Below are 26,972 nucleotides of genomic sequence, written 5' to 3' on the forward strand. Positions count from 1 at the left end.
GGCCAGGATGGTCTTGATCTCTTGACCTCGTGATCCATCTGCCTCGGCCTCCCAAATTTTGAATCTTTCACTTAACAGTGTCAAAGTTATGGTAGATGCTTGTCAAAACTTGCTAATTGACAGATGTAATTCTTAAGTGATTGCTCTGCCCTATTTCTTGGGTCTTGAGTCATTTTAACAAGTGTTCTGGATACACACACACATGCACTTCTGCTCACAAACATGGCTGTGCTGAGGTATTGCCTAGCAGGTGTTTGGTTTACTGTGGTCTTCCAGACTTTAATTTCCAGTACTTTTCACTTCAGTACCTTTCTTTGTCCTGGCCAGGCTTCTCTCATTAAGCACTATTCCACCCTACACCCGAATCAGAGTCCTCTTTGGCATTAGAAAGATGCAGCCTGAGTCTGTTGCAAGCAAGATGCTATTGGCTCTTTTATCGCTTCTCTCCTTTTGTCAAATTCCCCACCCTGCAACACAAATGAATACAGAATGTTCATAGTCACATGACTTATGAACACAGACTGAGAAGTGGGTTTGTCCTATATTCATGGGTTACCATTTATCTATAAAAATGATGTTCAAATACAGTGATATTTTAATTAATGTTACATGCAATTTTGTGGGCTGTGACCTTCACCATTACTGTTTAATTCTGTTTTTCTTTTTTTCTCTTTTTGTATATACAACTGAAGGAGTGAATTAAAAGTATATGATGCCAACTAAAATTTAAGTAGAATATATACTCATTGTAAAGCATAAAATGGAAACAGCTTAGAAGTAGGCCATATACATGAGCCACCTGCTGACAAGGCAGCCTCTTCTGCCTGGGATTGATCACAAATAGGAAGTGCTTGGAATGTTACAGTTGATTACTTTGAGAGTTGCATTTATTCATATAGTTCTTTAACTATGAAAGGCCGAGATCACTTTCATCATCTAAGTGTGTAGGTGTTCGTGAGTCTTTCAGACAAAGCAAAAGAGTGTTAAATAGCCTAGAGATGTGTAATTGATGGATTAGCGTGCTAGTCTTTACCAATTTTGCATCACAGTGAGGCATATTAGCAGGCACTGAGCTGTGGGAGAGCGAGGCTGGCATCTTGTTTGCTTTTGCATTCTCATATCTGATGCTCGAAAGTTTTTTGAATACGTACATTGAAAAAGTATTTTAAATGTGCACATTTTTATTTACAGCTGCTGCTGAAGGGAAAGGCAGAAGTGGGGAAGACTTTTTTCAAAAGGTAAGTTGCCTTTTACTCTTGTCATGGTGATAAGTAAGAGGAAATATACTTATCTCAGTAGCTACCCTAGAAGCCCCCGAACGCTCCCCTTCATGTTTAGGAGAACAGGTTTCCATAGGGGAGCTGGAAACAGAGCTAGCCAGGAAAAGGGGGGATGCTGTGTGAGACATAACCATTCCAAGAAGGCTCCTTCCAGGGAAAATCTAATGAAATTTTTGCTTGAAGGCAAATAAACAAAATGTAAGAGGGCTCAGAGGTGGATCAATTCATGTGGCATTCATACTTCGTTTGGCTGGCGTGTGATGTAGAAGGGGTTTATTGTGCAAGGTGAGGTACACTATCCTATATGATGAATATGGTGGGGGATCTTTTCTAAAGATACTTAAATTAAAACAAATTTTAAAATGTTCTACTGGCCAAATAGAATGTGCCAGACTACAAGTTTTCCACCCTTGCTTTATAGTCTCAGGCTGTTGCAGTTTAGGTACTATACCCCCTGACTTGGTGTTATCTGACATTGTTTAATCTCCAACTTACACTCAATACCTAAGCATTTCAGAATGCCCTGGCCTTAGCTGGGGACAGGGTTAGCAACCAGGATAAGACAAGGGAAGACAAATAGGCTGGGTGCAGTGGCTCATACCTGTAATCCCACCACTTTTTGAGGCCGAGGCTGTCGGATTACTTGAGTTCAGGAATTGAAGACCAGCCTGGGGCAGGGCATGGTGGTGTGCACCTATAATCCTAGCACTCTGGGAGGCCGAGATGGGTGGATCACTTGAGGTCAGGAGTTTGAGACCAGCCTGGCCAAAAGCCTGTCTCTACTAAAAATACAAAAGTTAACCAGGCGTGGTGGCAGATGCCTGTAATCCCAGTTACTTGGGAGGCTGAGGCACGAGAGTCACTTGAACCCAGGAGGCAGAGGTTGCAGTGAGCTGAGATCGTGCCACTGCACTCCAGCCTGGGCAACCGAGTGAGACTGTGTCATAAAATAGGATAGGATAGGATAGGATAGGATAGGATATAGGATAGGATATAGGATAGGATAGGATAGGATAATCCAGCCTGGGCAACATGGAGAAATCCCTCCTCTACAAAAACAAACAAACAAAAAACTGAAATTAGCCAGGTGTGATGTTGTGCACCTGTACTTCCAGCTCCTCTGAAGGCTGAGGTGGGAGGATCACCTGAGCCCAGGAAATTGAGACTGCAGTGAGCCATAATCGCGCCACTGCACTCCAGCCTGGGTGACAGAGTAAGACTCAAAGAAAAAAAAATAAGAAAATAAAATGTCTCAAAGAAAAAAAAAAAAAGAAAAGAAAAATAAAATGAAAAAGAAACAAATAGCAGAAATCATAGATTTGCCTTGGGTTGACTCTGATGGTAAAAATAGATGCTATCTGTGGAAGGATTCTTCTTCATTGTTCTTATTTAACTCACAGATAGATGTAAAAAGCAGATGCTTCACCTTTGTGATTTCAGACATTTTAAAAGCTGAGTCAAAATATGGTGTATATGATCATACTGGACTTTCATTCTTAGATTTGTTAATATTTCTCACTGTTTGCAGAGACATATATACATTCCAGTAGTTTAAATGGAAACACGTTTGAATCCAGGAACATGTGTGTATCCCACAAACTATGAGTTAGAGTCATAGATTCTATTCTTGGTCACAGATTAATGAGGTCTCTGAATAACTAGATGGGAGTACATTTTATCTTCTCATTTTTTTCTTTGGTTCAATAGGAAGTGTCTTTTCCATAGACAGGTGTCCATATAGGATTTGCATACTCATCCAGCAGAAAATTTCTAACTTAGAAACAGCCCAAATTCCAGAAGAGTCATTTTTCACTGTTTTGACTAGACAGAAGTAGACATTATGGTTCATCTACAGTAGAATGAAGTAATGGAGAAATACTGAATTGTCCTCCAGGAACGTGCATGCAGTCACACGTATTCTAGTTTTACATAATGACATTTGGGGAAACACTTAAGAAATAGGCTGCATTGCCGTTCACTAGCATCTTCGAAGAAATATTTTTCTGTTTCTAAAGTAATGCAAATATGAAGGATCTAGGCTTATGATTGTAATGTTTCTTAGTTTTTACTTTGAGGTGTGCATGGCAAAAGTTAAAATCTCTCTTTAGCTGAGTTTAAACTTCAACTACTCAACTTTTCTAAGCCTGGAAGGATATCTGCCTAGCTTCATAGTGCCTTTCCCTATATGGAGATTTGAGAAGGAGTGTGAGACTTTCATATATAACTTTATGGTTTTTTGTACTGTAAAAATATATGTAAAATCATAATATGACTAAGTTTTGCTCGATTTAATTAATTACTCTCATTAAAGTTTTTGAATTAGAAAATAATAAAATTAATTTTAAAAATCTTCCAAAATAAGAATTGGTGTATTTCCTTTAAGAGCTTACATTTCAGTTTAACAGATAGTAAGATTGTCAAACATATTATCTCAAATTTGAAGCTGTAATAGTAATTGTTAAGCATATTATACACTTCTTCCATTGAGTCAATGTTACTATTTTTTCCAGAGATCTACCCAGTTTTCTATACACTGTTTTACTGCATGAGTTTGAAATGATTTATTTCCCAAACACTTAATAAAGGATAAAAGGTAAAAGGCTAAGATGTTATAGCAAAAAATCCCCCAAACCCCAACAATATAGTGTCTTAAAGAGCAGAGTCATTTGTTGTACTCTCACATAGCATTCTAAGGAGAATCTTCCAGCTGGGTTGGTAGCTGTGTCCCATGCTGTCATTCAGTGACCCAGGCTCCTTCTAAGACATATCTGGGTTGCCGCTAAGCATGGCCTTCATCTCTGTTGTTGAAGCTTGGTCACCACCATGTCCAGTTGTGTGCTGGTGAGGGAGACAGAGTATTGAAGAGAGGCACGCCATGGTTGTTAGGCCCAGGCCTGAATGTGGCATCTGTCACTTCCTTTCATACTCTGTGGGAGAAAACTTAGTTATGTAGTCTTACCTAATAGCAACAATAGAGGGGAGGGGAGGGGCTGGGACATTTGGAGAAAAAAATTGATTTTGCAGGCACTATTCACCAAAAATGAGATTGCTAGGGGAAAAAATGCTGTAATCAAAGTGTAATTTCTTCGTGTGGTATACTTTGAAACTTTTTGTATTTGTTTGTTAGGGCTGACATACCACAAACTGGGTGGCTTAACTATGATAAATTATCACCTCACAGTTCTGGAGGCTAGAAACCCAAGATCAAGGTGTCAACGGGTTGGTTCCTTCTGAGGGCTGGAAGGGAGAATCTGTTCCATGGCTTTCTTTAGCTTCTCATGGTTTGCTGGTTATCTTTGGTGTTCCTTTGCTTGTGGAAGCATCACCTGGATCTCTGCCTTCATCTTCATATGGCATTTTCCCTGTCTCTATGTCCAAATAAAGACACCAATTATGTTGGATTAGCAGCCCACCCTACTCTGGTGTGGGTTCATCTTGTTATTACACATCTGCAGTGACCCTATTTCCAAATGTCACATTCTGAGGTCCCAGGCATTAGTACTTCACCATATGACTTTTTGGAGGACAGTTCAAACTATAATACCTTTTAATGGAGAAGATGATTCTGTAGAAAAATTTAATTAGTAAAATTTACTAAGACTGTAGATGTTATTTGTCACATTTTGATACTCAGTCTGATCTATAGATTTTTAACTGCCTAGTCTTTTATACTAAATCTGTTTTTTTAATCACAAGTCATTTCTAAATTGTCTACAATGAGTATATAATTGACATGCAAAAAGAGAAAAGAATAATCTGTAATCTTGCCTTTTTGTTTTTGTTTTTTGTGTTTTTTTGAGATGGAGTCTTGCTCTGTTGCCCAGGCTGGAGCGCAGTGGCATGATCTCGACTCACTGTAACCCCTGCCTCCCAGGTTCAAATGATTCTCCCACCTCAGCCTCCCTAGTAGCTGGGATTACAGGCATGCACCACTACACCCAGCTAATTTTTGTGTTTTTAGTAGAGATGAGCTTTCACCATGTTGACCAGGCTGGTGTTGAACTCCTGACCTCCAGTGATACACCCACCTCAGCCTCCCAAAGTGCTGGAATTACAGGCATGAGCCACAGTGGCCAACCTGTAATCTTGCCTTTGAAAGAGAACTATTTGTACACCCTTGGTCTTTTTTCTGTGTGTATTAAAAATGTATGTTAAGTGATTTTTAATATTCCCTGGTTGATGGGATTACAGATTAAACTATGTATTTGCATTGGATCCATTCCAGATGTTTTTCTGTGTTAAAACTTTGCAAAGTTATCTTGTAATTGTACTTTTTATTCTTTGGCTCTAACTACACTTACAAAAGGCGGGAATGGATATAACTTTATCAGTATTCTCTGTCCACTCCTAATGGCAACTCTATCTAATGGAAACACATGGAAACAATCTTCCAGGTTTTTAACAGTTCTTTGGGCAGTTGTTCATGGCTTACTCACTGTCTGTCCTATTTCCTTTTAATCAGTTCTTTTTTTCTTTCTCTTGTGAAATGACTATGGTCAGATCTTGGAGGGGAAAATGGGTTACAGTATTTTAGGTGGGGATAGGGTCAGTGATTGTATTACACATGTGACTCATCAAAGCAAACTGCGTTAGGAATCTGTAATCCCAATGGTTGAAGAAGACAAAATCCAGTCATCATTGTAATTGATGAAAGCCAGGTTTTTTTGTTGCATTGGGTTATGTACAGTATTTTTTCTCAAAGTATACATCATATATTTTAATGTAGGGCTATTTTATACTCTTTGAATATACTGGATATTTATTTGGAAAACTGACCTATAAACCATGCCTTGTCACAAAGACTAACAGTAAGACTGAAAAAATGAGATATTGATGGCTTATGTGGTATATTTTTAAAACTTTCAAACTCACTGTTTTTAGACAAACGTTACTTTAGGTGTTTTCAGACTGGAAAATAGCAAGTGTTGTCTTCTGGGGAAAATTCCTGGGATAACTATTTGGTTCCCTCTGTACCTAAAAATGGGTGCATTAGACGGTCTTACATGGGGACTACTTGAGTCCTTTTATTGAGGGGCAGCAGAGATGATAAAGTCACTTCGGCTTTCTCCACTAGCCATTATTTTTATATTTTGAGTGGGTTATTTCCTCTAGTAATGGATATAAGTTTTGGTTTAATTATTTAAAAGTGAATTCAGTAACTCTGGCCCATGAATGTGTTTTTTCTAATACTGAGTCTTTATGCTTAAACACAAATCAAATTTGATTTAAATAAGATCCGGATATTTTAAAGCTTTAATTTTAGTATTTATTTCAATAGGTAATACATGTATATGGCTCACAATTCAGATTTATAAAAGGGTATGCAGTGAAAAGTACTTGATGTCTTGATGGTTTCTGAAGGTTCACTGAGAAAGCTGTGCAGCATTACACTGTCGGTCCCAAGCTTGAGTGAAGATGACCACCACCAGTGTGTGTCAGTAGTAGTGAAAACTTAGGGCTTGAAGCTAACATTCGCTGAATTCTTATTACTGATCACAATACTATTGCCCTGAGAATGTTCCAGTGACAGAATCCATGGTCATGTTTTCTTTATACTACTGTCTAGATAGGGATAACTGGCTGCTTGTTAGCCAGGATAACTGGCTGCTTATTAAGACTTAGAAAAGAAGAGTAACTTTCCACCCCATAAAGGCTGTTCAGTCATCATTCAGAAAGTTACCAAAGATTAGAATGGATCTTATTTTTATACCTTATGATTTGCTCCTCATCTTCTATCAAGAATCTAGTAAATCAGGGTTCGTGAGAAGAAATTAAGAAAAAGATCAAGTAATTTGCTCATCATTCATTCTTCTTATCTTTCAGTTTTGTTCTTGTGTTCAGTTGAATACAGAAAGACTGGGTTTTGAGTCTATATTCTCTTAGCATGTTGTAGAGTCACCTGCTTCAAGTTGCATTGTAATGGCATATTCTTTTCTTTTATTTCATCGGTCATTTCACACACCTCTTTATGAAAACCACATACCTGTATTATTCCTCTTTCTAAAGCCATGGAAGCAAGAAATGTCATTGAGATTGTTTAAAAATGTATGTTTAATGATAGTGAACATAACTTAATGCCTATTGCCGTTTGTTTAATTGAATAATCTTTAATCAACATCTGATGAAAGTTTAGTCATTATTGATTAAAATGATTTCTTGAAACCAAACTCAATGCGTTGGATCATGTAGAAAATGAAATTGAATTCATGAAAATAGGTCTTTTAAGAAGGGTCACAAGACAGGACTCTGGATTACAGACTTGTTGTACAAGTAACCAGGGAAAGGTCTAGTTAAGATATTTATTGGCATTAGTTTAAAAAGGTTTGGCATTAGTTTAAAAAGGTTTGTATATTATTTTGTAAAGTGTTCTCCCTTTATGAGTTAAATCCTTACATTAATTCCTGTACTTGTCAGCATTTCCCTTAATTGAAAGATCTTGAGATACAAACTTCCTTATTTATGGTTGATGCTAAGATTTTGGAACTATTTTGACATTATGCAGATAAAAATTACCGTAACTGATAATATACAAACATAAACATTTTTGTGTGGGTCAGAAGCAACTTTTGAAGAGGGTGGCATTAGCTGTTTGTGAGGAAGGAGTAAATTTGATTAGTTCCAATTTTAGGAGCCTTGCCTTTGCATCATGTGTCTTTTAATTGCCTTTTCAATGTCGTGTGATTCAAATTGTCTTTGTGTCTTAGCGGGGGCATAGGACAAACTTAGTCTTAATATGTTACATAGAACATTATCAGAGACGTGTCTGAAAATCCATATATAAAGATATTGTCACAGTATTGTAATAATTAAAATAAAATTAAAAATAACCTAAGTACTCAGCCATGTAATATTTGAAAAGTGGTATATCCAACATTGGATTACTATGTAGGCATTAAAAATCATACTTTTTTTGTAAATATTTAATGACGTGTGAAATTGGTTACTAGACAAGTACAAAAATTAGGACAAAAGGCATATAAATAGCTTGACTCACATTTTGTTATATATGGTTATGTCTGAAAAATGACTGGGCAAGAATTATGCCAAAATGTTAACCATGACTCTCAGTGGTGAGATTATGATAGGTTTTTATTTTCTTTGTGTACTCTCCTATTGTGGACGCCCATTACTTTTATAATCAGGATTAAAAACAACTACCATCTAATGAAGAAAAACAGGTAACAATAACTAACATAGGTTGAAGTCGTTAATGGATTAATAAATGATTGCAATTTAAGAGCATACAGTTTTTTTTGATGAAAAACATTTAAGAAGTCAGACTTCTCATCATACTGAGGTTACTTCTGTGTCTTTAATATAACAGTTATAAAGACAGAACAAGTCTCAGATCATCAAGGGGGATCATTTCTAGGTAGTGTTAATTTTTAGAAAAATGTTCCCCCTTTCTTTCATCCATTTGCCCTTGTTTTGACATTCAGAGGTATAAAATTTTTTAAAGATGTTTTTTACATCTCTATGCTTTCTTTTCTTCACACCAAAGATACTTAGTTCCTTTTTTATCATATGACTTAGTTTTCAGACCCCTTACCATTCTGTTCACTTGCAGTAGCAAGATTAGTATCCTATTTAAAATGTGGCAACAATATCTGGGTATAGTGTTTTGGATAGAGCCTGGTCAGTGCAATTGTAGTGAGGCCATAATATTTATAATATTAAGGTGATCCAGAAGTACCTAAAGATTATATAACCTTTAGGCACTGTTACAGTGGTCACAGACATGAAGAATTGACATTACTTGTCATTCTTCACCCGACGGAAGAGAAAAGATTGGCTCCAGTGTCACTGCTAGGTACATAACATGAAATGAGGATACTTCTAGACTGTTGACTGGCTGGTAAAGGCCTCTATAGATGTAACTCATATGCTGTGCCTGTCACTCTAAGCTCTTGACCTGACATGTAGCTTGGAGACCATGTGGCAGATGTGGTGGCTGGACTGTGAAAGTGTGGAAAGCCTCACTTTGGGAGATTTCACCTGGTTTGGATATTGAATTGATAGTGAGAACTCCTGTATGCTTTTTTCTTCTCTCTGGACTCCTTGAATTACCTGGGGGAAAGGACTCAGCCACAGGGTGACAGTCTTTAAGATGATGGGCTGGGTGTAGTGCCTTTTTGTCTGGCTAAAGTAACATTTAGTAAAGAACTTTAAGCTTTACTGATTTAAAATGACTTCACAGAAGAATCAATACAATTTAAAGCTGGATGTGGTATTGTCCTTTTCTTCTAGTCAAGGATGTTGTAGTCTAAATAGTCTTAGATTGATTTTTTTTCAAGTTTATACAGGTTGTTGGTGGCAGCCAGAACTTAGCGATATTCTGACTTTATGCTTGACTACTGTTAATACAAGATAAATGTTTTTATTTAAATCAGCAATTATCATGCCCACATTAATGGGATATGTTTCTGTAGTGAGAGAAGTTCTGCCTGAAATTGCAAGTTTTGTTAAGTAGGGCTCTGAATTAAGGTCATTGTGGCATATTAGAGGGACAACCAAAAGGCTGGAGGCAAATTAACACACTAAATAAATGTATGGATTTTATAGTACTTTGTATTTTGTTTAAATAGATTCAGAATCACGCTAAGGTTTATCATTTTGAAGTTTGTACCTCTGGTGCTTTACTTTCTAAATTTCATCTAGGAGATTTACAGTAATGATTTGTTGTCATCTCATGAATCAGTTCTTTATTTGAGTTTGGGACTCTTTCTGGTTTCTTAACAATGATCTTTGGCTTGATGTATTTGGTGTTTGTGATTTTATCTGGATAAAGTATGTTGCTTTAACATTTGTTTTTTGGCCAACTCAATTATTTCAACTTCCTTTTGTTCCTAAATAGTACTTTTTAATTTCTAGGCTTTGTAGTTTATGTGGTTATAGCTCCTACCTTCCTGCATGAAAAAGGAGAGGAGAAGGCCTTATTTTGCACCACTTGGCTCAGTTTCTCTGCTCTTCCAGCCACAGCTGCTTGGGCCAGGGTTTGGGTGCCACATGCAGCAACAAACCTCTATACAGTGTACATGACCTGTGTGGCATGCTCTGTTAACTCAGCCGAGCCAGACTCATCTCTACTGAGTTAGGAAGCTAAGATCAGGAGTGAGAATGAGAACAGAATGGGAAGGGTCATGAGGTAGCATGGAGTGAGGGAGGGGCCAGGAGTGGTGCTGTTCATCATGGGAAAGCTGGGGTTAGGGGAGGGAGAAGCTGTGAGTAAGTGGTGAAGACTCATCCGCGGAGGGAAGCATGAAGCAGAAAACAGGGTGGGAAACAGATGTTCCAAGTGAGTGATGCTCTTACTTGGAGTTGGCACAGTTTGGGATGCATCTCAGGTTCTTTTTCTGTTTTTGTTTTGTTTTGTTTAAAGAGATGGGGTTTTGCTCTGTTGCCCAGGCTGAAGTGCAGTGGCGTGATCGTAGCTCATTGCAGCCTAGAACACCTGGGCTCCAGCCATCCTCCCAGCTTAGCCTCCTGAGTAGCTGGGACTATACGCATGCACCACCATGTCTAGCTTTCAGGTTCTGATCTATAGTTGTCCCTAGAGTCTTCTCCCCTTCTCCTGATGTAGTTGGGAAACTCTACAAGGCCTAAATCATGAAATCAACTGTGATGCATAAAAGGCATTCAGTTAACTGGGATAATTGCATAATCCTCCTTTCTTCAAAGGGTTTATGCACTCACATGTTAACAAAATTTGGTGTGTGTAGAGTAGTTTAGCTCCTCAATGAGTGCCCTACATTAAGTTTTATCTTTAAAGGAGCAGTGCTCTTTGTATAAAAGATATTTGTCAAATCTGTCATTTAAAATATGTATACTGCAGCAATACTACAGTAAAACATTAGACCATACTATACCAGTGTATGGTGAACTCTCTCCATATATTGCATATATACTATAAAAGAATAATATTCAACATATGTTTCTTTTCACTACTCAGTTGCCAGCATTACTCAAGAAATAATGGGATCATTGATGTTAATATGTTAGGTGAAAAAGTGAGTGCTATCCTTTTATGTTGCAGAGCTTTTACCTTGCATATCAGAATTTCCTCCTTCTCTTTGTCATTGGCATTAATATTGTTTTCATCATTCTTACACTTTTGTGGGAAATTTGTAGGCAGCCAACATGCAGAAAGGTTAGCATGGCATATAAATATTTTCTATTTTTCTTATTGGTAGTTATGGAGAATGCTTTGTTACTCTATGCCTCCCTAAGTAACATGATCCTTGAATAAATGTATTAAATATCCTAATATTACTCTCTCATTTTTGTATGTTTAACAGTTATGGCTTGTCCCAAACTAGCTCTTTGGCAGGTTTTTTTTTTGTTGTTGTTGTTGGATGTAAATTTCTTCTTAAAAGGAGTTGTCTCTTGGCATTTTAAGTGGCAGAGAAAAAATTTCATTATCTTCATTTTTCTGTGTGTGAAATCAAAACAAGAAGTGTGTACATATGGCTTTTCTTCTTAGCATTTGCTACTTTTGTTACCCTGGATTATCCAGTTATTCAAATTTTCTGCTTCTCAGTGGGTGAAGTACTGATAAGTGGAGAAGGAAGGAATTTATTTTTTTTTACTTTAAAATTTTTTTTTTTTTTTTTACAGTTGCAAGATTTAATAGAATGAAATAGAGTGAAAACAGAGCTCCCATACAAAGAGAGGGGACCCAAAGAGGGTAGCTGTTGCCAGCTCGAATGCCTGGGTTTATATCCCGATCATTGTCTCTCCCACTGTGCTCTCAGGCAATAGATGATTGGCTATTTCTTTACCTCTTGTTTTTGCCTAATTAGCATTTTAGTGAGCTGTCTTTTATCTGATAGGTCAGGTGTGAGCTAAGTTGCAAGCCCTGTGTTTAAAGGTGGAAGTGGTCACCTTCCCAGCTAGGCTTAGGGATTCTCAGTTGGCCTAGGAAATCCAGCTAGTCCTGTCTCTTAGTCCCCCCTCTCAAGATGAAAACCCAAGTGCTATTGGGGAGATTGGCCAACGACCACTCTAACTGCTTCCTGCTGAATTGGGGTGTAATAGGGGTTGTGCAGTTGAGGCTTCCTCGGGAGGGGTGACTTTGATGTCATTAACGTTGGAACATGGGCTAGCAGGCCGGTCCAGGGGTCCGCAGTAGATCTTAGTCATAGATTACATCTGGGGCTCCATTTGAAGAATCATTTGTAGTTTTACAGCTTTGATTCTGGAAGAGACAAACTTAACAAGGAGGTTAAAGATACAGAGATTGAAATGTATGGTCTGCAGTGCAGGGGATTATTTCTTTGGAACACTTCACAGGCCCTATCTGATAGTTTTGAAAAGGCCTGGTCCAGTAAATAATAATTTGGCCGTCTGATGGGTGCTATCAATGCCTAAGTGAAAGGTTTGGTGAAGGTTTTAAGTAATTTCCATTGGTTAGCTGCAGGCAAAAGTATTTTTCTTTCTTCGGTGGCTAGCCATCCTGAGGGGAGGAAACTGTGTCCTCGTGAGGTTCCTAATTCTATTTCTTCTGCTGAGTACTGGTGCTTGGTTTCCCAGAGGGGATTACCCCATACTAGGGGTCCTTCTATAAGCATTTCTCATGGAGAGTCCTGCCTTGCAGCTCTTTTGGCTTCAATATCCACTTGGCAGTTCCCTTCTATTTCCCTTTCCTTTCCTTTCTGATGACCCTGGCATTGTAAGACTGCCACCTATTTAGGTTTCTGTACAGCCAATAATAATCTCCTAATGGCTTCCTGATGTTTGATAGGTATTCCCTTGGAAGTTAGGAATTCCCTTTCTCTCCATATTGCTGCATGGGCATGGAGGAATGGTTAAGCATACTTAGAGTCTGTATATATATTTGCCCTTTTTTCTTCTCCTAATTTTAGTGCCCGAGTGAGGGCTATTAGTTCTGCCAGCTGAGTGCCTGTTCCTGGAGTGAGGGGATTACTTTCAAGTATCCATTATCACTGACCACTGCATACCCTGCTTTTTGAAGTCCTTTTTCTACAAAGGAACTTCCATCAGTATACAAGTTGAGGTCGGGATCAGTCAAGGGAACCTCTAAAAGGTCCCCTCAAGCGGTGCAGGTTTGAGCAATTACTTGTTGACAGTTATGTTCTATTTTTTTCTTCATTGTCTGGAAGATATGTGACTGGATTAAGAGTTGCACAGGTGTGCAGTCACAGCCCTGGTCCTTCAAGTAATAGAGCCTGATATTTAAGCAAATGGCTGTGTGACAGCCACAAGTCTCCTTTAGCAGTGAGTATGCCATTCACATCATGAGATGTCCACACAGTAAGATCTCTTCCCTGTATCATTTTAACTGCTTCAGATACTAAGACTGCTACTGCTGCCACTACCAGTAAACAATGAGGCCAGCCCTTTGCCACTATGTCAATTTCCTTAGTCAGGTGTGCCACAGGTTACAAGCTGGTCCCTTGGACCTAGGTAAGGACTGGAGAGAGGAAATTTAGCCAAAGTTGTACCTGACAATAAGCAAGATAGAGAGGCCTCTGTATTTCCTGCTTGGTTCTCTTTCTTGAGTTCATCACTAATTTTATGAAAGAAGAAAACAAAACAGAAAAATAACCAGCTTCAATTTCCATGTGCCTGTTTATTCTGGAGTTACCAGGAAACCTTAATCTCCAGTGAATAAGAACACTTTAAACCCAATTAGTTTGGAGTTGTTTTCTTAAATAGAACTTCTTCCTGTTATGTTTTCCTATTGGCATTTGTAAAACAATGATTCATGTGTAAATCAGTAGGAGGTGCTGTCGGAGAAGCTTCCTGACATATTCCTAGGTTGGTAGGTTTGAGAGCCTAAGCTTTTCTTGGCTTCAGTCAGTATGTTGAGAGGGGAAGATATTAACAAGATTAAGGAAGTGATAGTTTTCAGTATGTAGTTGGAACGTGGGTATGTGTGCCTTCTTATTTGAGTATCACTTTGTTGTCCTTTTCATATGTTAATATGATGGGCTACCTCATAATCTGGGGTTCCAAAAATTATCATGCCTTCTTCTAAATTCCATGAGAATATTAAAGAAGAAGTAATTTTGACTTTCAAAGAGCTTTTGTTCTGAAGGGAAAAGATGCTTGTAAGATGATGTTAGCATACATGTGTGCAGGCTTCACAGAGCTGCTAAGGACGCCATTCATGAGACATTATTGCCTGTCCTCTGAGCCAAGCACTGTACCATATACAGTACTACAGAGGGAGAAGGGAGACCCTATGGCTCCTGTCCCCAAGAGGGGCATACTCCAGAGGAGAAGTGGCACAGAAGTGCCACCCAGTGTGGCAAGAGCTTTACAATGGAGGAAATGGAGGGAGTGACTTTTTTTTTTTTTCTATTCTGAGGACTCAGGGAAGATGGATTTCCTGAGAGAAAGTGTTTGAGGTGGGTTTTGAGGACTAGGTAAAAGGAATATAACTAGTACGTTGGATGAAGGGAGGAAAGGCTCTGTGGCACAGTTTCTGAGCAGAGGGCAGAGTTTACATTAAGATGCCTTCCAGACCTGTGACTCCATGACCTGAATGCCCTAATGGAAACAAAATGGAAAGCCATTTCCAGCAGAAAGAACCAACTGATTGCCTTTGCAAAAGCAGAATAAGGAACAGAGGAGACTGTTTTTTTCTCATATAGCCCAGAAAACAGATTAAAGGTTATATGTATGTATGTGTGTGTGTGTGTGTGTGTATTGGTATCACTTCATCTGAGCTAGTTATTTACAAATTCTTTAAGCGAAAGTTTTAGAGGCTATGTAGAAGGATTTGAAATCTAAAAGTTAGGAGATTATATTATTTCTATTCATTGTTGATATGGTTTGGCTGTATTCCCACCCAAATCTCACCTTGGATTGTAATAATCCAAGTGTCAAGTGTGGCCCCGTGTCAAGGGTGGGGCCAGGCGGAGATAATTGAATCATAGGGGACATTTCCCCCATACTGTTCTTGTGATAGTGAGTAAGTCCAGGAGATCTGATGGTTTTTTTATTTTTTATTTTTTATTTATTTATTTTTTTTGAGACGGAGTCTCGCTCTGTCGCCGGGCTGGAGTGCAGTGGCCAGATCTCAGCTCATTGCAAGCTCCGCCTCCCGGGTTCACGCCATTCTCCTGCCTCAGCCTCCTGAGTAGCTGGGACTACAGGCGCCCGCCCCCTCGCCCGGCTAGTTTTTTGTATTTTTTAGTAGAGACGGGGTTTCACCATGTTAGCCAGGATAGTCTCGATCTCCTGACCTTGTGATCCGCCCGTCTCGGCCTCCCAAAGTGCTAGGATTACAGGCTTGAGCCACCACGCCCGGCCTGATGGTTTTTTTAAATGGGAGTTCCACTGTACAAGCTCTCTTGCCTACTGGCATGTAAGACATGACTTTTCTCCTCATTTGCCTTCCACCATGATTGTGAGGCCTCCCCAGTCATGTGGAACTGTGAGCCAATTAAACCTCTTTCCTTAATAAATTACTCAGTCTTAGGTATGTCTTTATTAGCAGCATGAGAACAAACTAATACAATTGTCTACTCAAAGAAGATGAGAATTGAAAATGATAGCCAGGGTGACCAAACATTTTGCAGTATAGTTGCTTTGCAGCATCTGACTTCATTAGTGCCAGGTTTACTGGCACAGGGACAAATTAATACTTTTTTTCTACTACCTTCCTAAATGATAAATGCATTCCCAGAGAGATTAACTTTTAACTATGCCTTGAAACATGAGTTTTCAGCTATTGTGATGCCTTCATTACATTCTGAATGATAAAATTGCCAGGTTCAGAATGACAGCTGTAAAATAAATGGCATCATTTTAATTAAGTTCTGAACCTTTGATGATATGCAGTTTTAAAAAAATGTATTTTCCAGGAAAACAGTTGGAAGTTTCGACTTTGTGGTTTACTTTTGGCTGTGTTTTATGGAAATCAAATGAAAACTTCTGAGAAAAAGAGACAAATGATTCACATTTGGCAAGTAATAGAAAATTGGGTTCCATTTGTATAAAAGATTCCCTGAAATCATTCACTATCAGTTTAGCACACTCTGGTATTAGCATTTAACCACCAGTATGCTGATGAACAAGTACAGAGGAAAAAGCCAAGGATATTTGAGATCCAGTATCATATGCAGAATAAATGTAATAACTTTTAGGGGCAGATTTTCTTTTCTTTTCTTTTTTTTTTTTTTTTGGAGATGGAGTTTTGCTCTTGTTGCCCAAGCTGGAGTGCAATGGCGCAATCTCAGCTTGTTTCAACCTCCACCTCCCAGGTTCAAGCAGTTCTCCTGCCTCAGCCTCCCGAGTAGCTGGGATTATAGGTGCATGCCACCACGACTGGCTAATTATTTGTATTTTTAGTAGAAATGGGGTTTTACCATGTTAGCCAGACTGGTCTCTCCAACTCCTTACCTCAGGTGATCTGCCGCCTCAGTCTCCCAAAGTGCTGGAATTACAGGTGTGAGCTACCACACCTGGCCTAGGGGCAGATTTTCAGTTGAATTATTAACTGGAATTCATGTTCCTGTTCCCGTGTCTCCAGTTCTACCATCAACCATTTTAGTGATAGTAAACTCTTAACCTAGAGCACCATTCTTAACCCTGGGTGCAGGTTTGTCTGAGGAACTTGTAAAAACTATTGATGCTTTAACTAGAGATTCTGATTTAATTGTTCTGAAAGTAAGGCCTGAGCATTAGTGTTTTTCGGAAAAGCTCCTCAGGTGACATTACTCTGTAGCCAAGGTTGGGAACTACTGATGTGGAGTACAGGTAAGTACAAAAAGAAGTTGTAAATTTTTGTTCATCTGTACTGCTAATAAAAGGAAAGGAATTACTCTTGAACTACACAGTGGCGAGGGTTGCCAACCCCCACCCCACTGTGCAGTCAAAAATTTGTATATAATTTTTGACTCCCCAAAAGCTGAACTACGGATAGCCTAGTGTTGACCAGAAGCCTTACTGATAACGTAGTCAATTAAGATGCATTTTGAATGTTATATATATTATATAATGTATTCTTACAATAATCTAAAGAAAAAATGTTTTTAAGCAAATCATAAGGAAGAGAAAATGTATTTATTATTCATTAAGTGGCAGTGGATCGTCATAAAGGTCTATATCCTATCATCTTCATGTTGAGTAGGCTGAGAAGGTGTGAAAAGAGGAAGGGTTGGTCTTGTCTCAGGGGTGGCAGAGGCAGAAGAAAATCTGTGGCAGACCTGTCACAGTTTAAACCCCTGTTGTTCAGTAGTCAACTGTATATGTATTTTGTGTGTGCATGTCAATTACTGATGGATTTAACTTTCTGTTCAGTTTCATTCTCTTAGAGGGTATAATGTGAGATACTAGTTCTGCACTATCTTAATAAATATCAAATGAAAAAAGTTTCTTGGTAAGATAAGTTTGAGAAATACAGCCATTTACAGTTAAAAAATAGTTCTTTCCTATAAAACTGATTGCAGACTGAAATGTGCTGGTTATTTGCATTTTATGCATTTGTTACAGAAATATGTAATTTGTGGCACTTCCCAATATTGTTTGATGAGATGATTTCTTTTTCTTGCTAGAAACTCCATTCTACAAAATTAAACAATCAGCGAATCATTTGGAAATCCATTTTTTTCACTTACTGAGCTCTGTGTTAGGAATGGATGTGACATAGCTATATAACAGAGGCTCTCTTGAAAAGTTCCTTAGCGAGCCTTATCAGAAGGGTGAGAGTGTAAATTATTTCAAGGTACACAATTCTTTCCTAAAAGAAAACAGTTACCTTTTTATATCCATGCTCAGAATTTCCCTGAAAACTCACCATTGCCTTCCAGGTAAAATTAAATAAATATCCACCTTTGACATAAAATGTTTATTATAGTCTGGTCCCTTCCTACTGATATAACTTTGTTTCCTGTTGCCCCTCAACTCAAGCCCTTCTCTTGTCAACCAGTGGTATCCCCAAGTCCTGATCATTCTTGACTCTAACAGCTATAGATAAAAATATATCCCCAACTAGAAAGTCTTTTTCTCCTCTTTGTCTCTGGCCCTCTCCAGTAGTTGTATAGTTTAAAGTCCATCATTTGGCATTTTCTGGACTAGCCCAGCCTGTGATGACAGTTCTCACTTCTTTATATGTTAAACTTACATATCTGTGGGCACTTTGTTTGGATTTTCTTAAAAAGTTAATTTTCTTGCTTTGTTAGCTTGTTATGAGTTGATACACTAATATTCCAACTAGTTTCTGACTCTTGAATTGAGAGACTTACGTGTTTTGGGACCTAACATATTGTTTTGTGTATATGGTGGGGTGAAGTAACTCTGTAGAATTGTGATGTTGTGGTAGTGTATGGGACCTTAAAGATTTCTTAGTTTAGCAGTCGTACAAATGAGAAGAAGACCTCATTTTTAAGTGATTTATCGAGTCACATGACTAGCCATTTGTTGAATCTGGGGAGAAAACCCAATTCAACACTGTTTATTATGCTGACAATTCATAACTTTAAAAAATCTGTGCTCTTTCAAGAGAAATTAAATTTCATATTTGTCTTTCTTAATAAGAAAACACAGTAAATTAAATATTATTAAAGCAATAAGAGGTAGTGCTGTCTTGTCCCATCCTTCTGCCTCCCCACCTCCCACCTCCTCCCCAACACACAAAAAGATCCTATGGATGTTCTTAAGGAGCTGTTTTCTGAGATGGGGCCTAGGAAGTAGGTTTTTAAAATTTGGGTGATCCAGAGTCGATGATGATGTGCATTCTTCCATATACATTATTGTCTCCTCCTCCTTCTCCCCCCCTTTTTTTCCTCCTCCAATTCATGCCAGGCTGTCATTTGGAATCAATAAGTGAATGTAACAAATAAGAGATGTTAATACTATAAAGAATACTGAACTAGGAGCCATGAGTTCTGGCTTTGAATCCCGGTACAGTCACCAGCTATGAAATCTTGGGCAAGTCATTTCACAGCTGAGCTTCAGTTCTCCTGCTTAGAAAATGGGGATAATTCCTCATAGAATTGAGGTTAAAATTGGTTGAAATATGCGCTCAAAAGTGCTTTGTAAACAGTAAAGCATTGAGCAAATGTGAGAGATTATTTGATTCTTTAGAGAAGACCCTTTCATTCTAGTGTTTGCATCCTCTGGCTGGGGGAAAGGCTGTGTGGCTGATGGAGAATGAGGCACCTTCCATGTCTTTAGTTGCTTGGAAAAAAAACCACACACAGTTCTATAATATTTTTGGCAGTTTGTCTCAGTTTAAAGCTGTGATCGTAACTTTTATTTGGGGATACTACTTTCTTGATTCTTATATGAGGAAAAATTCCATTTTTTGGTTTCTTTTTATTTAAATATGTTTATGTATTTTGTATTTTAGAAAAAAAAATTTCCTTCTCAAGTGAAGATTTTTTTTTCTTTTGAGGTGTTGGTTAAGTTCTCATGTAACAGGATAGTTGGTTGCTATTAGAAATATGTTTTTTCCTTTGTTATGAAATAGAAAATTGTCAGAAACTGATAGGCTATGGTTGGATGAGGTTTGCTACCAGTAAAGAATTATCGGGGCAAACTGAACTTTTGTTTAGGATGCAAAAATATTTGTTTTGCTTGGCAGAATGGGATAAAAAGAAAATCCAAGAAACTTCTTATTTCAGGAGCTGCCAGTTCTCTCTGTGGCTCAAAGAACGTTTCGTGTCTCAGCCACAAGAATTTGCCTCTGGTTCTGATGTTCATTGTCTTCCCTCCTCACGCACGCTTTGCTTTCAGCTGTGGCTTTACAACCCTTCGCTATGAGGTGATGAAAGTTCTTCCAGGGCTACTCATTAACTTTCCCTTCTACATCTTAGTGGTATGAATAGTGGGAGCCTTTCATCTTTATTGTTATCAAAGCTTTTATTGAATATCAAATGCAGGGCACTGTGTTAGAGCTCTGTAAGAACATGATAACAGAGTAGATTCTATCAGTTATTGGTTGTGAGTAGAGGTAGTTTGTTGGGGATCAGTATAGGTACCAATGGAATAACTTACAAATTGGTACAGACGTGGTGGACCAGAGGGGATCTAGTAACTAAGCACTGTGGTAGCCAGGGGAATCACTTAAACAGTACCAGTAAGGTGCAGAAGGCCTGGGAATTTGGGGGAGGTATGCGAACAGGAGGATAAAGGGACTGGTATCAGGAAATTAGAGGGAGGAATCTTGGATGTAGGATGTAGTGGAATGAAGTGGATTTTAAGGTTTCTAATACTAAATGACAGACATAATAACACATCTAGCAGGAGGGCCATTTTGGAGAAAAAAAAAAGAATATAATTTTAACTAATACATTGACTTTGAAGTCTAGGTGGTAAAGTTTAGAGTAACAAAGCAGGGCTGGAAATAGTGACTTATTAAGAATTAACTTGCATTCCAGAAATTGGGAGTTCATGTAGAATTGCCTGTAAGCCAGGAGTTTTCTTATTCATCTCTTTAATGTTATAGAAAATGACATCTGTACTTTATGGTAAGTAATTATGGAGTTAAAAAAAAGCCATTTGAAAAAAAACAGCTTAAAAATGTCAAATAGGAAATGTGGGGATAAGTGTATTCTTTTCAAAATGTGGTTCTGAATTGGAATAACTCAAGCTGCAGTTAAAGGAAAAAAACTTCATTTATTTGACTCTTGCCTTCTTTGCTTTCTTCCTGTCTCAGGCTCCTTCCCCCAACGCCTCTCCCCTTTTTGGTCTCAGTGCTTCTGAAATGTAGACATTGGTCTACACATGGTTCACCCAGAGTTCACAGACTTGAAAGTCCTCTTATTCCCAAGGGCTACATGTGCCTCATCAGCCTTCTCTGGGTTTTGTGGCAGGGGGTAATGAGAAAGGATGCCCAGAGGCTACTTGTACCAATAAGAGTCACTGCTTGTTGTGAAAAGAGCACCAATGAGGAGAAAGCAGGCAGAGATAGTCCCAGTGCTGGGTATCTCTTCAAGGCCTCTGGTTCCGTTATTCGTCAAAGGAAGGGTAGAACTAAATATATGGTCTCTAAAGCTTTGAAATTATTTTCCTTTGCTTTCCCTTTTCTTTTCCTTCCCTTCCTTGCTTTTTTGTTTGCTTGTGTCTTTTTCTTTCTTGCAGTTGACAAATAAAAATTGTGTCTATTTATGGTGTACAACATGTTTCGTTGTATATATGTACATTGTGGAATAGCTAAATAAAGCTAATTAACGTATGCATTACTTCATATACTATCTTTTTTGTTGTAAGAACACTTAAAATCTACTCAGCAATTTTCAAGTATAAAATACATTGTTATTAACTAGTTACCATGTTGTATAAGAGATCTCTGAATTATTCCTCCTAACTGAAATAAAATTTTTTTAGTGTGCAGAAGATCCATATCTATACTCTAAGTGTTCCCAATAAATCAAAATAGTGTCCAAGAAGCAGCTCATAGAGCATATTTGTTTTCAATGTGAGATTTATGTAGCACTTTTATATTTGCCAAAGCTTTTATTTTCCTAAACTCCCCAGTGAAGCAGAGCAACAGGAAGATCATCAGTGGCGAGCCTGCCATTTAAAATTTTTTTTGCTTTTTTTGAGACAGAGTCTCACTCACTCCGTCACCCAGGCTGGAGTGTACTGATGCAATCTTGGCTCACTGAAACCTCTGCCTCCTGGGTTCAAGCAATTCTCCTGCCTCAGCCTCCCAAGTAGTAGCTGGGATTACAGGCGCCCGCCACCACATCCAGCTAATTAATTATTTATTATTATTATTATTATTATTATTATTATTATTATTGTATTTTTAGTAGCGATGGGGTTTCACCATGTTGACCAGCCTGGTCTCTTAACTCCTGACTTCAGGTGATCTACCCACCTTGATCTCCCAAAGTGCTGTAATTACAGGCATGAGCCACTGTGGCCGGCCAAATTTTTTTTTTTTTTTGACACAGTGTCCTTTGTCTTCCAGGCTGGGGTGTATCTTGGCTCAGTGAAGCCTCAACCTCCCAGGTTCAAGTAATCCTCCTACCTCAGCCTCCCGAGTAGCTGGGACTACAGGCATATGCCACCATGCCTGGCTAATTTTTGCATTTTTTGTAGAGACAGGGTTTTGCCGTGTTGCCCAGACTGGCTGCCATTGAAATTAATCCAGAGTAACCTTCTCAAATGCAGTGTGGTAATGAGAAACAGGGTCCAGTGCAACAAGGAGTTTATGATTTTCCCTGAGCCTCATGACTAAGATCTTCTTAACCAAATTTTGGACAGAAATGGTAATTTTTCAGTAAGCATAAGATAACATTACTTTTTATTCTTTTTTTCTGTTGGGAGTACTGATCAGTAAGTTAAGCAATGTAAACGTCTTAGAAAAGATTGGGTTGGAAAAGGAATTGAATCCACACTTTAGTTTTGTTCTGGATTTACATTATATGCCCTGCCTGTATTTAATGACAACATTCCTTGAGCATTTTATTTGCTATTTGGATATAAAAAAGTATTGGTTGTATAGGAAGAAACCAAAGTTATGGTAGAGTGTTTGTACCAAAATGTTTACCTATAAACACGTCGGGCTGTCATGAAATGCAGTAACTAATCTTTATCTATACTGAAGAAAGCTGCATTGTGGCTTTTTTACATGCACAATCTTAAGGTGTTATAACTCAAGTTAGATTTTAAGTAAGTTATGGACTGCCCTTCTTCCCTTTGTGACCTCTTAAATCTCTGAGACCAAAAATATTTACATATGTAGCTTATAGACATTTGTTAAACCCTAAGATGGTTATTGCAGCCATGGGGTACTCAATTAACTATGCATTTATTCATCAAAAAAATTTTTTTGAGCCCACTAGTGTGTTACAGGTACTGAGTTGGGTCTTTGGAATACAGTGGTGAGCAGTTATGACGTGGATGCTGTCATTATGGAGCAAACATAAATTTCACTGAAGAATGCAGACAAAGTGTAGGGAAATGAGTAGATAGAAAATTACTGATTATAATATAGCTATGAAAGAAACAACTTGGAAGGGACCTATTACATGATGAACACATCAAGTAAAAAGCTCTTCCATTTTTAAACAAAATAATTTTGAGGGACAGTTAAATTTTAATCACTTGCTTTGGATAGATAAAAAGCTTTCTTAAGTATCTATTTCAACTTTCAAAAGCAGTTCTTTGCTTTTCCACTTAGAAAAACACATTTAAAAATTCTTGCCCATTAAGGATATAATTGTATTTTCTTTCAATTGTCTTTATTGGAATTCTTTTACAGTTCTTCCAAAACAATAATACATTCCTTAGAGCTGAGCCTCAGCAGGAAAAATGAAGCATCTCATTTGATGTATTATTCCATTACCTATGATGTCAAGGCAGTTGGTAAATAATTTCTTTTTATAGAGCAACCACAGGGGGTTGCTAACAGTGCGATCCCCAGGAAATGATTTTGGGAAGCTCTGTCATGTGATGGCTGCTATTCATTATCTACTCTGTGTTGGACAGGCTTGGGGTTTTGTTTGCCTTTTAAATCAGGGCAACACTTGCATTGTGGTTTTGCTGTCGTGCCCTTTCTTCATGTCGGAATTTTTCTAGGACTTGTTGCAGATTCAGAGGCAGATGTTTGTCTTCCTGAGGTTAGGAGATGATTTGGCGCCATCTAGGTTGAGTTTTTTTCTTTCCTTTTTTTTTTTTTTTTTTTTTCTGGCTTTCCTGGAACAAACACTGTTACTGAATATGTTTCAAGCAATGAAAATAGCTCCGAAGAAATGGTATGGTGGTGCCTTCATACCCTTAGCTATTCGAGTATTGACTAGTCTTAGATTAATCATTTGTAATATTAAGTTCTAATAATACAGTGAAGGTTATCGTTTGTATTTTAGGAAACTTAATAGCCTCTATACTTTGTAATGGAGATTGAGTTGGCTGTGGGGTTAACAATGTGGTTATATAGAGAAAACCTCTTTTGAGGGATTCTTTTTTTAGAAATTGTGGTAAAACACACATAAAATTTACCATTTTTAACCATTTTTAAGTATACGGTCTAGTGGTGTTAGCATTGTTGGGATTCACATTGTATTATGAATTCACATTGTGATTCACATTGTGTTGGAATGTGAATCACAACAGTGTGAATGTACCTAACGTTGCTATTTGGCCACATGTTTTCAGAGAAAATAATTTAACATTGAAACATAGTTACAAAATATTTTGCAGGGAAGACACAATTTGAAGTTGTAAAGCAGTGCCGCAAGCTTACAGTAAAACTGGAATAGCCAGGGCTCTTCAAGGCCAGCTTTGCACATTTAAGTGAATAGTAAGTAGTAATTCTAAAGCTGGCATTTAGAATTATTAATTAATTGGTAGGTGCTGAATACCTGGAAAGTAGCCCAGGGAAGTATCTGCATTTTGTGAGGGGTGAGTTAGGCTATTCCTGAGTTCTGAAAGAGGCTGGGAGCATTTTCATGTAGATCTTAGCTTGTCTTCCCTGAAATGTTTATTAAATCTGTGTGTGTTGTGTTCTGGGATGTGGAAGAGTGACTTTGGTTGGTTAGAGGAAGAGGTCAGAGTGATAAGTTCTAGGTTGGCATTATTCCTGGAATGTCATGGAACTTTTCCTGTAATGAGTTCCTGGTGACTTGAGAACATTTGCAAAACCATGCCCTCACATCCAGCTGTGCAGTCATCCTTTCTGTTCCACATAGCCAGTGGTCTCCCAGGAAAGTGTGGTTGACCCTACAACCCATCATTCTATTGTACCAATCACCGAAAACACATATGTTCCTGACAATATGAACCATTTGTTGTTGTTGCTGTTATTATTATTATTGAGGCAGGATCTTGCTCTGCCACCCAGGTTGGAGTGCAATGATGCCATCACTGCTTACTACAGTCTTGACCTCCTGGGCTTAGGCAGTCCTCCCCACTCAGCCTCCTGAGTAGCTGGGAATACATGTGTGTGCAACCATGCTTGGCTAATTTTTTACTATTTTTGTAGAGATGGGAGTCTTACTTTGTTGCCCAGGCCAGTCTCAAACTCCTTGGCTCAAGCAATCCTCCTGCCTCGGCCTCCCAAAGTGCTAGGATTGCAGGCATGAGCCACTGCGTCCAGCTCTGTCTTTATTATTCTTGTAAACTTAATGTCTGCAAGGTGTTATTTACCAAAGGGGTTTGTAAACCAGATGTCTCTTCTCTTGAACACTGATGAATAAAATCTTGTATTTTCTGTCTTTCTCAGCTAATCATTACTTAAACCTTCAACTTAAAAACTGGGGAATTGAAATCCCTGTGGCTGGCTAGTCCTCTGAAGGCTTTGTGATGATGTCACTCTCAGATTGGGACAGGAGCATTTGAGAGAGGGATAATACTCTTGCTTATGTGACAGCTGTGTGTGTCCAAGAGCATTTGGCTACATTCAGTGATTTGAAGGCCTTGTTCTGATTACAGAGCTCTTTGCTATCTTCTTCCTTTGCATCGAATATTGTCAAATTTCCCAGGTATTCCCTGAAGAAAGTTCCTCTCTAGTTGTCAATCACCACCTGTCCATCAGAGAAATCTTTTAGTTACTCCTAAATGTGAGCTTGGCTGGGCTAGGTTGAATGATAGAATTATTGTATTTTTACGGTGAATTCTGAATAGCAGAGTGGTCAAGACTTACAGTACATTATTTTATCCTTTGTTCCAAAAAGGGGTTTGAAGTGGCTTAACAATTTACATTTAGTAATACAGATTGAAAAATAAATATAAGAGGAAATTATTGTGAAGGGAAAATAAGTGTTGGAAAATAATTTGAGCGATGAACAATAAGGTTTGTACACAACACACACCATCAGGATCTGAGCTTCCTCCATGGCCACAGCAGAAAAGGAAACCTGACCAGTTAGGAGAACCACAAGGTCCATGAGTTTAAAAATAAATTAGTGACTCTGGAAGATCACAGGCTTTATTGCTACAGGAACCTTGGAGGAGCTTCTGTTAATTACCTTATGAAACACTGCAGTTTTGTGTCTGGTAGAATATGTCCTCAACAGCACCTACTCTGCTGAAATATGGTGGTTTCCTGTTATGTGTCAATATAGGAAATAATATAATTGCTTTCTATTGTGTGCTAATATGACTTAAATCAGTTCTAAAAAATTAGAAATATTTTTGGAATATCTACGATGAGATATATACCTGTCAGTCCTCCATGAATATTATTTCTCCCAGCTGAGTTAGGTAAGGTGGTTATCTGGCCTTTAGTGTATTATTATTACTAATAATTACTACAGTAGCACCAGTTACAACACATAGCTACTCTTTCCCAAGTATCTGTAATGTTTTAAGCATCGTACTAGGGCCCTTGCTACAGAAGAGATCTCTTAATTCTCAAGGAAACCCTGTGGCTTTATTCTCATTTTAGAGAAAAAAATTGGCTCAAAGACTTTGACTGACTTGGCCAGGTTTACATGGCTACCACTCCCTGTGTGTCTGGCTGTGATTCTTCTACCTGATACCCAGAAGTTGTATAAGGAAGATGTTTAGCTCTTCTGAATCAATTCCCTAAAACAATCAATCCTCTTCTCCTATTAGTCTGTGCAGCACAGAAACAGAACCCCTCCTGCCCCTGTGCCTGGGAAGTCTCCGATTTTTGTTTAGGACATGTGTATCCCATACGTGCCTTGTGGCAGTTCCATAGCTGGCTTGCTTTAGGCTTCATGGAATTGTACATCTGGGACCACGTTAGAGTGACTGAAAAGTCTAGATAAGGATAAGTATTTTCCTGCTTTAACTTTTTAAATGTTCTTA

General features: G+C 38.3%; 1 protein-coding gene across 1 annotated transcript in view; it reads left to right on the top strand.

Moving 5' to 3' along the window:
- BICC1 (BicC family RNA binding protein 1) overlaps window positions 1-26,972 on the top strand; it is a 324,892-nt gene that overhangs the window by 115,208 nt on the left and 182,712 nt on the right. The window contains exon 2 of the mRNA XM_023185583.2: window positions 1,192-1,238. Within this exon, the coding sequence (XP_023041351.1) occupies window positions 1,192-1,238 (47 nt within the window). The remainder of the gene's footprint in view (window positions 1-1,191; window positions 1,239-26,972) is intronic.

Source organism: Piliocolobus tephrosceles, chromosome 9 (genome assembly GCF_002776525.5).
Source record: "Piliocolobus tephrosceles isolate RC106 chromosome 9, ASM277652v3, whole genome shotgun sequence".
NCBI classification, from domain to species: Eukaryota; Metazoa; Chordata; class Mammalia; order Primates; family Cercopithecidae; genus Piliocolobus; species Piliocolobus tephrosceles.